The sequence below is a fragment of the Podarcis raffonei genome, chromosome 6, assembly GCF_027172205.1.
Source record: "Podarcis raffonei isolate rPodRaf1 chromosome 6, rPodRaf1.pri, whole genome shotgun sequence".
NCBI classification, from domain to species: domain Eukaryota; kingdom Metazoa; phylum Chordata; class Lepidosauria; order Squamata; family Lacertidae; genus Podarcis; species Podarcis raffonei.
In genome coordinates this window covers 91,593,352-91,607,695 of record NC_070607.1, presented here as the reverse complement: position 1 = coordinate 91,607,695, position 14,344 = coordinate 91,593,352, and the positions used below count along the sequence as shown (strand labels likewise).

Genomic DNA, 14,344 nt, shown 5'->3' with positions numbered 1-14,344 from the left:
GCCCGGTCTTATTCAACATCTTTATCAACGACTTGGATGATGGACTCAAGGGCATCCTGATCAAATTTGCAGATGACACCAAACTGGGAGGGGTGGCTAACACCCCAGAGGACAGGAACACACTTCAAAACGACCTTGACAGATTAGAGAACTGGGCCAAAACAAACAAGATGAATTTTAACAGGGAGAAATGTAAAGTATTGCACTTGGGCAAAAAAAATGAGAGGCACAAATACAAGATGGGTGACACCTGGCTTGAGAGCACTACATGAGAAAAGGATCTAGGAGTCTTGGTTGACCACAAACTTGACATGAGCCAACAGTGTGACGCGGCAGCTAAAAAAGCCAATGCAATTCTGGGCTGCATCAATAGGAGTATAGCATCTAGATCAAGGGAAGTAATAGTGCCACTGTATTCTGCTCTGGTCAGACCTCACCTGGAGTACTGTGTCCAGTTCTGGGCACCACAGTTCAAGAAGGACATTGACAAACTGGAACGTGTCCAGAGGAGGGCAACCAAAATGGTCAAAGGCCTGGAAACGATGCCTTATGAGGAACGGCTAAGGGAGCTGGGCATGTTTAGCCTGGAGAAGAGGAGGTTAAGGGGTGATATGATAGCCATGTTCAAATATATAAAAGGATGTCACATAGAGGAGGGAGAAAGGTTGTTTTCTGCTGCTCCAGAGAAGCGGACACGGAGCAATGGATCCAAACTACAAGAAAGAAGATTCCACCTAAACATTAGGAAGAACTTCCTGACAGTAAGAGCTGTTTGACAGTGGAATTTGCTGCCAAGGAGTGTGGTGGAGTCTCCTTCTTTGGAGGTCTTTAAGCAGAGGCTTGACAACCATATGTCAGGAGTGCTCTGATGGTGTTTCCTGCTTGGCAGGGGGTTGGACTCGATGGCCCTTGTGGTCTCTTCCAACTCTATGATTCTATGATTCTATGATTCTAAGTTGATTAAAATACAATTTAAAAGATTACGATACAACATTAAAACATTAGGGTGCAATCTCTTCATAGGAGGAGAAAGGAAAAAGAAAGAGGGGGAGTGAATCAAACTGATTCTAAGCCAAAGGCCAGGTGGAACAACTCTGTCTTACAGGCCCTGCGGAAAGAGATCAGATCCTGCAGGGCCCTGGTCTCATGAGACAGAGCGTTCCACCAGGCCGGAGCCAGTGTTGAAAAGGCCCTTGCTCTGGCTGAGGCTAATCTAACTTCCTTAGAGCCCGGGACCTCTAGGGTGTTGCTATATATGGACCTGAAGGTCCTCTGTGGGGCATACCGGGAGAGGCGATCCCGTAGGTACGAGGGTCCTAGGCTGTGAAGGGCTTTAAACCAGCACCTTAAATCTGACCCTGTACTCCACCGGGAGCCAATGCAGCTTGAAAAGCACTGGGTGAATATGCTCCCATGGCAGAGACCCTGTGAGGAGCCTCGCTGCAGCATTTTGCACCCGCTGGAGTTTCTGGGACAGCTTCAAGGGCAGCCCCGCGTAGAGCGAATTACAGTAGTCAAGCCAGGAGGTGACCATCGCACGGATCACTGTGGCCAGGTCGAGGTAGAGGATCCTCTGTTCGTGGCTGCAGCCGCGAGCAGAGGATCCCAGCAACGTCCGTATGGCGCTGGAGCGCCGGCAAACCACTATGCACAGCACATGTGCGGTGTCGCTACGTACGGTGCATGAGTCGTACATAGCGACACCCGCCCTGGGTGTCACGACGCCTTCGTCCGCCCCTGCTTATACGTAAATCCGGCACTGCCAACGGCTCATCTAGTTCAGCTTCCTGTCCTCCTGGTGAACACCTATGAGAAACTCACAAACAGGACCTGAGCTAAACTTTAAGGTAGCCTGGTCTTTATTTATTGCTCTCATTCCTGGAGGACTGCGCTTTAGGGTTGCACTGTTTAAAGTGCTTAGCTTGGGCTGCACTGGGCCCTAAGTGTTTATTGGCTGGTTCGACAAGTATTGCGGCCAGGTCACTAATCTCCTGTTAAACAACACATTAAGTTCAATTGCTGTAAGTGGCTGTATTTATTTCGAGTGGAGTAGTGCAAGTGCTTTTCCAAATTCTGGGCTGGGCGGAAAGAGCACTTACTCCAGCAATCTCTCTTGAAACTGTCTAAAAGATGTGTTCTTCACGGTGGTTTTATTGATCGGCGTTGCGTCAGAAGCTGGCCTTTAAATTTACAACGCTCTAAAATGCCTGTAATGAACAGCTTGAACCACTTTCATTGCCACCCCCTCTAGTTAGGCTAATATATCTGTACTTGGTCGAGAACTGAGCTTAAGAAGATGCTAAGATACTTTGCACGTTACTGAAGATGTTGACTAGAAGGTAGGAGAGATGTTGCGTTTTTTTCTTCGGGTGGGGTGAGTCTATCCAATGGTAGCCAACTTGATACTCTCCAGATGTTGGTGGACTAGCTCCCATCAACCCCAGCCAGTATGACCAATGATGATGAAAGTTGTAGTCCAATAACATCTGGAGGGTATCAACTTCTGAAGGGATTGCCTGGTCCTCCAAATATTTTTAGATTGCAACTCCCATCATCCCTGGCCATTGACCTTCTTGGCTGGGGATGTTGTTGGAGTCCAGTAGAAGAAGAAGAAGAGTTTGGATTTGATATCCTGTTTTATCACTACCCAAAGAAGTCTCAAAACGGCTTACATTCTCCTTTCCCTTCCTCCCCTACAACAAACACTCTGTGAGGTGAGTGGGGCTGAGGGGCTTCAAAGAAGTGTGACTAGCCCAAGGTCACCCAGCAGCTGCATGTGGAGGAGCGGAGATGCGAACCCAGTTCACCAGATTACGAGTCTACAGCTCTTAACCACTACACCACACTGGCTCTCAGTAACATCTAGTTCCCCACTCTGATTATAGACTTAAAATCTATCATTGTTGTTTGAGCATAATAAATAATAATAATAATAATAATTTTTTATTTATACCCCGCCCTTCCCTGTTCAGAAAACTGGGCTCAGGGCAGCTAGCAACAAATTTAAAACACAACAAAAAAAGCATGTGCTTAAGATATGAAATCTCCCCAAGGGGGGAACCGTTGAATTGAATTTGTGAAGCAATCTTAGTGGCCAAATCCTATCTATTGCCCCACTGGGAGATTAATTTTAAACAGTTACATAATCTGGCCACGTTGAGCCGGTTCACTGGTAACCTCAAGACTTGACTGCTGCAATGCACTCTGTGTGGGGCTGCCCTTGTAGGTGGTTTGGAAGCTGTGGTTACTGCAAAATGCTGCCGTGGAGTTGCTGCCTTGAGCTAAATGTTGTCAACATTGTACACCTTTGTTGAAGCAGCTGCACTGGCTGCTTATATGCCACCAGCCAGGGTTCAAGGTCTTCTTACTTGCTTACAAAGTCCTAAACAACTCTCCCCTTCAACCTCTTTGCCAAGCTATTGCCTTCTATGGTAGAGAACCTTTTGGAGGCAAAAGAGATCCTAACATTTGCCTTCTGGCCCCAAGTAATGGGGCTGTCAGTGTAGGGGGCTCTTTTAACATGAAATTCATTTAAGCTCCAACCACCTGTAATTTCAGGTACATGTTTAAGACCTTGGTGTTTACCCACACCTGTTCTGAACGAAAACCCAGATTAATATTTAAATAAAGACACGATTAAGCCATTAATCATTAATTAATTCTTGCCCGCCGATCATCTTCCGATGTCATACTGTTATTCTAACCGTATTATTTTGGGTGTATATTTTACACTTACTTTTGGTTCTCTGGACGCTGCTCTGATACTTTATAACTTAAGCAATATATACCGTATTTTTCTCTCTATAAGACACACCAGACCATAAGACGCACCTAGTTTTTGGAGGAGGAAAATAAGAAAAAAAATATTCTGAATCTCAGAAGCCAGAACAGCAAGAGGGATCGCTGCGCAGCGAAAGCAGAGATCCCTCTTGCTGTTCTGGCTTCTGGGATAGCTGCGCAGCCTGCATTTGCTCCATAAGACGCACACACATTTCCCCTTACTTTTTAGGAGGGAAAAAGTGAGTCTTGTAGAGCAAAAAAATACGGTATATAAAGAGAGAGATGGAGAAGAGAGAAGTGGGAAATAACTTGTAATTTGATCAACCAAAACCCCCACTTACTGCTAGAGAGAAAAGCTGGATTGTTAATTTTGGCTGTGGTCTGGTTAAAGGATTTTGTGGTTTTAGAATATATATATATAGTTTGTTTTAAAATAACTATGGCTATATATTTGCAATAAAAGGAGTAACTTTGATGGGGAGCGGGGAGGAGGTCGATCAGGCTAGGTGAGGGAGGGTGAATCTCAAGAGAAAAGCCAATAAAATAAAAAGAGATGTCACCGAGCTGGAGGGGGGAAAGTGATTTATTGAGAAATTCTCAGCAGCTAATTTCAGCGCCCCCCCCCCCACATCCCCAGCAAATCCTTTCCCCCTCCCCTCTTCCGGCATTCCAATTCCGAAATGCCAGCCTCAATAATTAACACTGACAAACCATCAATATTTCACACTCTCAGCAGTGGAGCCTTCCAGTGACCTGAGCCAATTTGAGCTGCCTTTTAATTTTCTCCCCCATTTGTGGGTTTCTTTGAAAACACTCCTTTGCTCTGGAGCAGGAAGTCGTTATAAGCGCAGAGGTGCCTTGCCAGGCACTAACACAATTTGCACGCCATTGTGGAGTGGGGGTGGGAGGCGGAAACAAGAACGCAACCCGCTATTCACACTTTACTCAGTTTGGGAGTGATAGTTCAACAACTGAGACCTGCATTGTAATGTTGCAGCATAGAGTTGGCCTGTTCAGGGTTTCAATTGGCCACCCGCCCCCTTTCCCAGCATACTTGTTGTTGCCATCCGTCTGTCTCAATAGACAATGGAGTGCGCTTCTGGGGGTGAAGTCAAACTGCTGTTTTAGCAGCACCAAAGTGACCTCTCCGGGGCGCAAACCTGGGCAGTGTCTATTGAGGTCCTGGGCTCCCCAGGGAAGACTCCTTTCTTGGCCTCACTGGTGTGGTCCAAAGGAGAGTAGAGCAATATGATTGGCACCAGCTAAGCAGCAGGAGTTGCCAGAAGGAGGCACCATCCAACCATCTTAGGGACTCCATTCTGGGTTAACCTTTTCTTCTCCCAAAGATATCCCACGCAGTAGCAGAGGTTTAGGCTCAGAGTTTTTCTTCCCAGGTTCCTTCCCAGGTTGATGGGCCCCATCTGCCCCTCACTTCCCCCTACATCACATACAGAAACCACCTTCTTGACGATTGGACCCACTATTTCTCCTGCCCGCTCAATCCACCAGAGCCTGTCTTCTCATGCAGGGGAAGTCCCTAAGTCACTGAGAGTTTGAGACCCATCGGCCACCCTCACTTAGCCAGCCAGTCAAAGCCATTTCCTGGGGTGTGATGGCTTTCGCATGTTGGCAGCTTCCATGAGTCATAGGTGACAGCTAAGTGCAGGATGTGGACCAAAGGTGGACAAACTGTTCCTGAAGCACCATGACATGTTCCCCCACCAGAGGTACTACCCCTCCTCTAATACCCCACACACCCCACACAAATAATAATACCTGAAGGAGCATCTCCACCCTCATCGTTCTGCCCGGACACTGAGGTCCAACGCCGGGGGCCTTCTGGCGGTTCCCTCGCTGCAAGAAGCCAAGTTACAGGGAACCAGGCAGAGGGCCTTCTCGGTAGTGGCACCCGCCCTGTGGAACGCCCTCCCATCAGACGTCAAAGAGAAAAACAGCTACCAGACTTTTAGGAGACATCTGAAGGCAGCCCTGTTTGACAGATTATTGTATTTTAATATTTTGTTGGAAGCGGCCCAGAGTGGCTGGGGAAACCTAGCCAGATGGGCGGGGTATAAATAATAAATTATTATTAATTATTATTATTATTACTAAGCTGTGCCAATGATCAAGCTTACACCTTCCCACACAAAAACTTGTGCATGTGCAGAGATAGCTTGTAACCTGTGTTCAGCATAACGCATCAACAACCCTAATTGTAATGCCATTCACAAAAAAGCAGTTTTGTTTTTTTAAAAAAGAGCTACAGACACAGTTTCTGGGAATAGGTTGGTATAATAGGCCAGCTGCTTATTTTTATGGATGCTTCTCTGCACCCAAATGCTGCAGGCCGGCTACTGAAGTGTGTATGTTTAGGAAGATGGGTGGGTATCGCTCCTGGAGAGGACTCACAGTCTGACCAGCTCAGACTGTGGACAGGGAAGTTGGGATAAATAATAATAATTTATTTATATCCCACCCATCTGGCTGGTTTTCCCCAGCAACTCTGGGCCGCTTCCAGCAAAATATTAAAATACAATAATTCATCAAACATTACAAGCTTCCCTAAACAGAGCTGCCTTCAGATGTCTTCTAAAAGTCAGATAGTTGTTTATCTATTTGACATCTGATGGGAGGGCATTCCACAAGGCGGGCGCCACTACTGAGAAGACCCTCTGCCTGGTTCCCTGTAACTTCTCTTCTCACAGTGAGGGAACCGCCAGAAGGCCCTCGGAGCTGGACCTCAGTGTCCGGACTGAACGATGGGGGTGGAGACACTCCTTCAGGTATACTGGGCTGAGGCCGTTTAGGGCTTTCAAGGTCAGCACCAACACTTTGAATTGTGCCTGAAAACGTATTGGGAGCCAACGTAGGTCTTTCAGACCCGGTGTTATGTGGTCTCGGCAGCCACTCCCAGTCACCAGCCTAGCTGCCGCATTCTGGATTAGTTGTAGTTTCCGGGTCACCTTCCAAGGTTGCCCCACGTAGAGCACATTGCAGTAGTCCAAGCAGGAGATAACCAGAGCATGTACCACTCTGGCAAGACAGTCCACAGGCAGGGAGGGTCTCAGCCTGCGTACCAGATGGAGCTGGGGATGTGCTTGTGGTGGGCCAGAGGAACAAGGACTTCAAGAGCTGCTCTCAGACTCCAAGGCCTCTCAGACCTTCCTGCAGCTGGGCTGGAACCCCAAACCTTGAGCCATTTCATCACTGTGATAACTGTGGAAAGGAAGCAATTCCTTTCTGGATGGTTTTACTGGTGCCTGACCAAAAGAAGTATGCTGTAGTCCTGGACGGTTGTTCCAGCCTGGAAGTCCACATTGCCAGCATTTCCATTTTAAGTATTTATTTATTTTATTGCATTTATATCCCAAGGAACTCAAGTTGGTGAACGTGGTTCTGCCCCATCTCATTTAATCTCCCACAACAACCCTGCAAAGTAGGTTTAGACTGAGAGGCAGTGATGGGCCCAAGGTCATCCACTGAGCTTCATGGCTGACTGGAGGATTCAGACCCTAGTCTCCCACGTCACAGCCCAAGACTCTAACCACTACACCACTCTGACTTTCTTGATAGGAGTTTGCAAGTAACCCAGGGAACAAACTAGCTAAAGCTAAGGATGGTTAAAAGTAAAGGTAAAGGGACGCCTGACCATTAGGTCCAGTCGTGGCCGACTCTGGAGTTGCGGCGCTCATCTCGCTTTATTGGCCGAGGGAGCTGGCGTACAGCTTCCGGGTCATGTGTCCAGCATGACTAAGCCGCTTCTGGCAGTGAACGTAAACGCCGTTTACCTTCCTGCTGGAGTGGTACCTATTTATCTACTTGCACTTCATGCTTCCAAACTGCTAGGTTGGCAGGAGCAGGGACCGAACAACAGGAGCTCACCCCGTCGCGGGGATTCAAACTGCCGACCTTCTGATCAGCAAGTCCTAGGCTCTGTGGTTTAACCCACAGCACCACCCGTGTCCCTTAAGGATAGTTACGTCCATTTAATTTCAGTGGAGGCGAGTGAAGCCTGTCCTTTAGTCTCCCATTGAAATCACCAAGGTGTGCATACACTTAAATTTGGCAGGATTCTGTCCTCAGGCTTTGCTAGTGAGCACCTTTGCATTTGGTCTTTTCCACACACACTCCTCACCCTTTGGTTTACTGTTTGCCATCTTCACCCTCCTTCTGTTTTGTTTCAACCACACCATTGTTTTATGCATGAGTTTTGGATTTTCTTTCTTTCAGTTGATTTCATTGGTGGATTTGACCCATTCCCTCTCTACCATGTCAATGAAAAGCCCTCCAACCTTTTGTTCAAGCAGACATACCTGTAAGTATGGGCCCCTCCAGACGTCTTTCCAATTGTGCATTCGGGATGATTTGTGCTCAGGATGGTAACCGGGGCAGATATATGTAGACTCTCTGCTTTGTGTCTGGAAAGGTTTCAGGGTGGACATGCTGCTCTGTTTCAAATTGGCGCATGGTCCATGGGTTCCCTGCTGGAATCCTGCAACAAATATTCCCAGGTCTGTTTTCGTCCTGCTTCTGTTATGCAGTAATGCAAGACTGGCCCTCCAAACATCAGTAACGCTGCAACATTGGGGAAACATTGGAGAACAACTTAAAAAGTGGAATGATGTTTGTACACTCCAGTATAAATCCACCACGAATACCCCATTATGATTGGAGACTGATCGTAGCAGGGAGGCCAAGGTAAAAAGGTAAAAGGTAAAGGATCCCTGGGAGGTTAAGTCCAGTCAAAGGCGACTATGGGGTTGCGGCGCTCATCTCACTTTCAGGCCGAGGGAGCTGGCGTTGGTCCACAGACAGTTTTCCGGGTCATGTGGCAGCATGACTAAACCACTACTGGCGCACGGAGGACTCTGACGAGTGCCAGAGCGCACAGAAACACCGTTTACCGTCCCGCTGTAGCAATACCTATTTATCTACTTGCACTGGTGTGCTTTTGAACTGCTAGGTTGGCAGGAACTGGGACAGAGCAACAGGAGCTCACTCCATCGTGGGGATTCGAACCACCGACCTTCTGATCAGCAAGCCCAAGAGGCTCAGTGGTTCAGACCACAGCGCCACCCGCGTCCCTACAGGGAGGCCAACAGTAGGTGAAGCCAGAGCTAATCCTGATTTTATGTCCCTCCTCTTCCCTGTTGAGTTCTACAAGGGCAGTGCTAAGATTTAAGGGCTCATCCGGACTGCCTCTTGTTGCAAAAACTCCCAAGGCATGGATAGTCTAAGGCTCTCTCCCTCAAATCCTGGGAGAACCATACAACCATCATGACCACAAGAACCTAAGCAGAGCCCAATGGCGCTTCTAGGCCAGCACCCTGAAGTGGCCATCCCCTTTCAAGGATGTCAAAGTTGGTGGCCGTCACTACGTCTTGTGGCAGAGAATTCCGTAAGTGAATTGTGCTTAGTGTGAAGAAGTTCTTGCTTTTGTTGCTCCGAAATCTCATTTTGTGACTGGCGCCAACAGTTTGCAAAAATGGCCTGAGGTCATCTCTTAAAACGCCAGCACCTTTGGGTTTTGTTTTCGGTCTGGAACTGCATTTTCCCCCATTCTGTCACCGTGTTTAGATTGATGAGGCAAGAGATTAAATATTGATTTCCAGCACTGTAGGTTTTGCAAGGAGGGAATATGCAATGCCTTTGGAGGATCTGAGGCAGCGCCTTGATTTACTAATCCAGCAGAAGGAAGCTTAAAGCTGAAGTAGAACAAAATGTACTTGGGGGGGTGTTCTCTTTTGTGTGTGTGTGTGTGTGTGGTTGGGTTGGAGGTGCAGTGTAGATTCAAAGGACAATCCTATGAAGGTCTACATGGAGTAAGAGTGTCTGGGGTCCATGTGTCAGTGGCAAGCTGGAGCAGAGACACACAGGGAGGGAGGCTGGGGAAGAGCGCTGTGGCCTGGGGAGATTCCTGAGAGGTAGAACAACAGGCATTTTTCTAGTAGTATTAGTAATAAGTAGCATTTTCTGAAGATGCACCTCTTTACCCTAGCCTGAGATATGTGCTTCAGGACCCCACCTTATTCTGATTTTAATTCGGAATTTTAAAATGCTGTAACCTTTCCTGGGACATACCAGTGAAAACCAGATGATACATTTTAAAACGATAATACCACCTGCCTAATTAGTGGTACATGCAGGCATGCAGATGAAGAAATATTATACCTCCTGTGTGTGTTGTGAGAGTCCCACAATCGCACAGAAACGTGTTCAGAATTCAGCACCTCAATAACCTCAACCTGCACTTATTTCTCGGTTGTTTGCTTTGCTGCTTAAAAAGTTACCAGTCCTCAGGACTGCAATTGTAATGTAGAGGGGCCATGCTGGGTGCACTCTCTGAAAATGGTATGGAGGCTGAGCGGGATTTCCAAGGGACGAGAGGAAGGGGTTTCATTGGCCTGCATAGCTCCTTGACTGCCATCTTTGCCCCTCCCCATGCTCAGTGATGGCCACACACACGTGCTGAATTTACATATTGCATATTTCATATATACATGTTTTTGTTTAAAATATATTTTACATAAAAATTTTCTTTTTTTAAAAAAACAAAGGCAGAATTCAGGGTGTTTGAGGGGTGCGGCAGAGAGAGAAAGGCTCTTTCTATAATATACCATGCCCTGTTAATGCCTTACTTTACTCAATTTAGATACTCTTAGTGGGAGGAGGGTATTCGAGGAAAGGCACCCTGACAACTGCCTTTGAGTATGTGCCATATTCTGAGCTCTCATCCGATGTCTTTCCTTCCTTCCTTCCTTCCTTCCTTCCTTCCTTCCTTCCTTCCTTCCTTCTTTCTGCAGGCCTGCGTAAGTGACAAGGATCCAGACTCTGGACAGACTGAAACCATCCATCCAGATTCCCAAAATGCCAGATGTCCCAGATGCAAAAAGATGGGAAACTACATTCCACTTGAAAGAACACAAAAACACCGACACACATGCAGATACGCACATACACAACAAGATGACTGAACTCTGACAAGTGGGCATTCAGGCCCAAATATCGTTTTGCTGGCCAGCCACTCATACCAATGTCTCTTCAATGTGCTAGCTCATTAGTGGACTTGCAGGTTTTGCTGTGAATGAATGAATGAATTGGGGAGGAAATACTGTTTCCCTTCCCCACACCACTCCATTGAGAATCAGAAGAAGGTATTTGGAGAATCTCCACTTGACTCTGTAGCACTCACTTTTCGTTAGGAGCGCCCTTGAGTGCGGTTCACTTCCAAAGTATCATTGCTTCCACTTCCTTGTGACAAATGGACTGATCCAGTGGAGATTCAGATAGGTAGGGTGGAAGATAGGGAGGCCAACAGTAGGTGGTGCTAGAGAGCATAGCTGAGCCAATGACAGGCAGGGCCAACTAATTCTGCATTTGTCCCCACCCTCTTTCTCTACAGTTCTTCCCACTCCCCCAAACTCCAAACCCACTTCAAACTGTTTCACCTTACCGTTTCCCATAATGGACAATGTGTTGGTTGAAATTCCTTGGTGGTGGTTGTTTTTTTAGATGTCATAGGAAACTATTTAGAACCCAGTTCTATATTATTCTGTCTCTCTGTACCCTCATCCATTAAGGTCTGCAGAGATGTGGAGAACGATGATGTCCGTCAGCCCAAGCAGGCATGACCAATAGCTAGGGATGATAGGAGCTGTAGTTAAGCTATATCTGGAGGACCAAAGGTTCCATCCATATGGTCTATTGCTTGGGTGGCTACCTGGCAAGCCCCTTTGCTGGATCCATTCTCCAAAGCTATTTTTAGCTGGCTTTCGGTGGGCCTACCTCGTTCTAACTGCAATGCTGTACAAAGCTACCCCACGGTTTCAAAAAGGTTGTGAGACATCGAGTTTCTGCACTTGTAACAAGACATCCCACGCTTAGTAGATCTCCACAAACATATAGATCGTCCGTGGATATCATGGGCCATGGCAGATTTCTCGAGCCTTTCGTGCTAGAAGGATCCCGAGATTGATCTTTGTCCGAATGTTTTCTTCATCCTTGTGGACTTATAAAGGGATTAGATAAATTCATGGGTGGCTATGTCCTTGATAGCAGCTGTCAGTCATGTCAAAATTCCTCCAGGCTCAGAGACAGCTTGCTGGTGAGTTCCAGTTGCTGGGGGGCAGCAGAGAAGACTATTTCCTTCACGTCGTGCTTGGGGGCTTTCCAAAGGCCTCTGATCAACCAGTGTGAGCAAACAGGATGCTCAACTAGAAGGACTTTTGGACTGACCTAAGTAGAGCTCATCTTATCCCATTGTCCACAGAAAAAGTCACGTGCCACATATATTGCGGCTGAGAGTTTTCTCCTGTTCTTTCGCTTCTGTATAACAGCCCCCTCCCAAAACCAATGGCTCCATCTCCCACCCTTTCCCACTGTCCCCGCACTACTTCTTCTCTACAATTCACACCTGCTCCATGCCATGTCTACCTGCTGCCTTCCATCCTCATCCCAGAACACAATCCCGCGCTGAAGCTGCCGTCAGGTCTCCTTCAGTCGTCAATACTTTTTAGTTTCCCTCTCCCTCCCCCCCAATTATTACTTTTTGGATCCCATGGATGCCGAAGCAGAGCAGAACATTTTCTGGTTAACACACACATGCACATTCTCCTACACCCGCTCTCTCTCGATTTGCAATCATGCCCACCGACAATGCCCTTTGTGCTAAACGGGGACGGGGAGTCGACTTTATTACACAACTTGACCACTTGCAAAGGTCTGAGCTCTGGACTGTTGTCTGCAAAACCAAGTGGCCTTTTGAGAATACTGATGCATAGCAAGGCGGCAAGTGTTTCAAGCAAAAGGACGCCTCTCTGCAGAATTGCTCCGTCTGCTGTGACGCTAAGACCCTGCATCTGTCATAGGCAACCCACATGTGCCTTTAAAAATAAAAAGTTCATCTGCAACAGTCATATCGCAAGGACTTTCCAGATGCTAAAAAGGAGAAAGGAAGACGCTTATTCTTAACTTTCTTCTCTGGGGTTGAGAAGCCAGGCGACCGATGCTCAAATATGACATTGTGTGAATCGGATTGTGGGCTACCTAAGAGCCAAGTCAAGTTTCAGGACTCCCTTCTTCCCAGCCTTGCAAGATAGCTATGCCCTGCCTCTGCCACAGCTGGAGGCAGGGATGCTTCTGAAAACCAGTTGCTGGAAACCACAAGAGGGTACAGTTACTCATGTCCTCATGTCCTGCTCCCTGGTTTCCCACAGGCATTATGGTTGGACACTGTGAGAACTGGATGCTGGACTAGACGGGCCATTGGCCTGATCCAGCAGGCTCTTCTTATGTTCTTAAGAGTGAAGATCCACACGTGTGTCCACAGCCCACATTCACGGGCAGACAGCTTCTGCCCTCTCCATTAAGCCATATAACCTATAGGGTTATGCTAGTGACCATCAGCCATGACTTGCATGCCCACACCTCTGAAGAGGACCACAACAGCCCAATGAGAAAGCACGAAGGAAATACACAAGCAAATCGTCGTAGTGGCACAGGACGCAAGGGTGCCAAGGATCGGGACCACCATTCAGCCCATTGCGTTGGTTTGGTTGAGCAGACATTTCCATGTGATCTGGCCTGGTGTTCTGTGAAGGGCTCCATGGTGGAGTCCTCTAGAAGACAGTAGGAGGTTTTGGTTCGTTTGTTTTTAATTAGCATGATTCTCTCTGTTCTTTGTTACTGTTCTAATAAATTAATGCTTTAAATACACAAACCTTATTTGACTTGTCCATCACTCAAGTGTGTTTTGATCAGACATCACAGATATTGTCTTCTCCTGTTCCCCTCAGGGACGGTGACAATCCTGTTCTCCATAGCACGGCTGAGAGGGAATAATTGCTAGAGAGGGGAGGAGGCAGATATTTTGCCATTTGCAATTTTTTCTCTGATTGGAAATAAGGCTAGATTAGGATTCTGGAATCACCTTTCCACACAGCCAAATCATTTCTGCAAACATCCTCAGTTGAGTTCAGTTCAAAATCAGTTTGGTATCTACTAGCTTTCTTGGATAATTCTCAGAGTGGGGACTCACCTTTCCCCCAAGCGCTCTGTTGGCTGATGAGTGATGATGGCACATGTGCATCTCATTACATTGTCCCTTGGAAATTGTAGTTTTCAATGCACCCTTCAAAAAATAACAACATACCAGGGAACAAAAATTATGTTATCAGTGCTTCTACCCTCCCACCAAAGATCTCAGGGGGTCCCTTCCCTTTGGAAAACATCAGGTGAGCTCTTCCCTTGGATGAGTTTAAAACTTTTCTAATCCTCGGAGCCCTTCTGAAATCTGCCAATTAATCAGCCTTGCTTCCCTATTAATCCCTCTATCACAATCCGTGTAGACCAGTGGTGGCCAAACTTGGCCCTCCAGCTGTTTTTGGACTACAACTCCCATCATCCCTAGATAACAGGACCAGTGGTAAGGGATGATGGGAACTGTAGTCCCAAAACAGCTGGAGGGCCAAGTTTGGCCACCACTGGCGTAGACAATACTGAGCTCTGTGGACCATTGGTCCAACTCTATATAAGGCAACTTCCTGTGTTCCTACCTTCAGTCAAC

General features: G+C 47.1%; 1 protein-coding gene across 2 annotated transcripts in view; it reads left to right on the top strand.

Moving 5' to 3' along the window:
- The window catches only part of NKAIN4 (sodium/potassium transporting ATPase interacting 4), a 103,740-nt gene extending 90,242 nt beyond the window's left edge, over positions 1 to 13,498 (top strand). The window contains exons 6-7 of one of the 2 annotated variants that reach the window (XM_053394489.1): positions 8,011 to 8,095; positions 10,584 to 13,498. In XM_053394489.1, coding sequence (XP_053250464.1) covers positions 8,011 to 8,095; positions 10,584 to 10,593 — 95 coding nt within the window. In that variant the 3' untranslated portion in view covers positions 10,594 to 13,498. The remainder of the gene's footprint in view (positions 1 to 8,010; positions 8,096 to 10,583) is intronic. The other variant, XM_053394491.1, reaches the window with a different exon arrangement.
- The last annotated feature ends 846 nt before the right edge of the window (positions 13,499 to 14,344 follow it).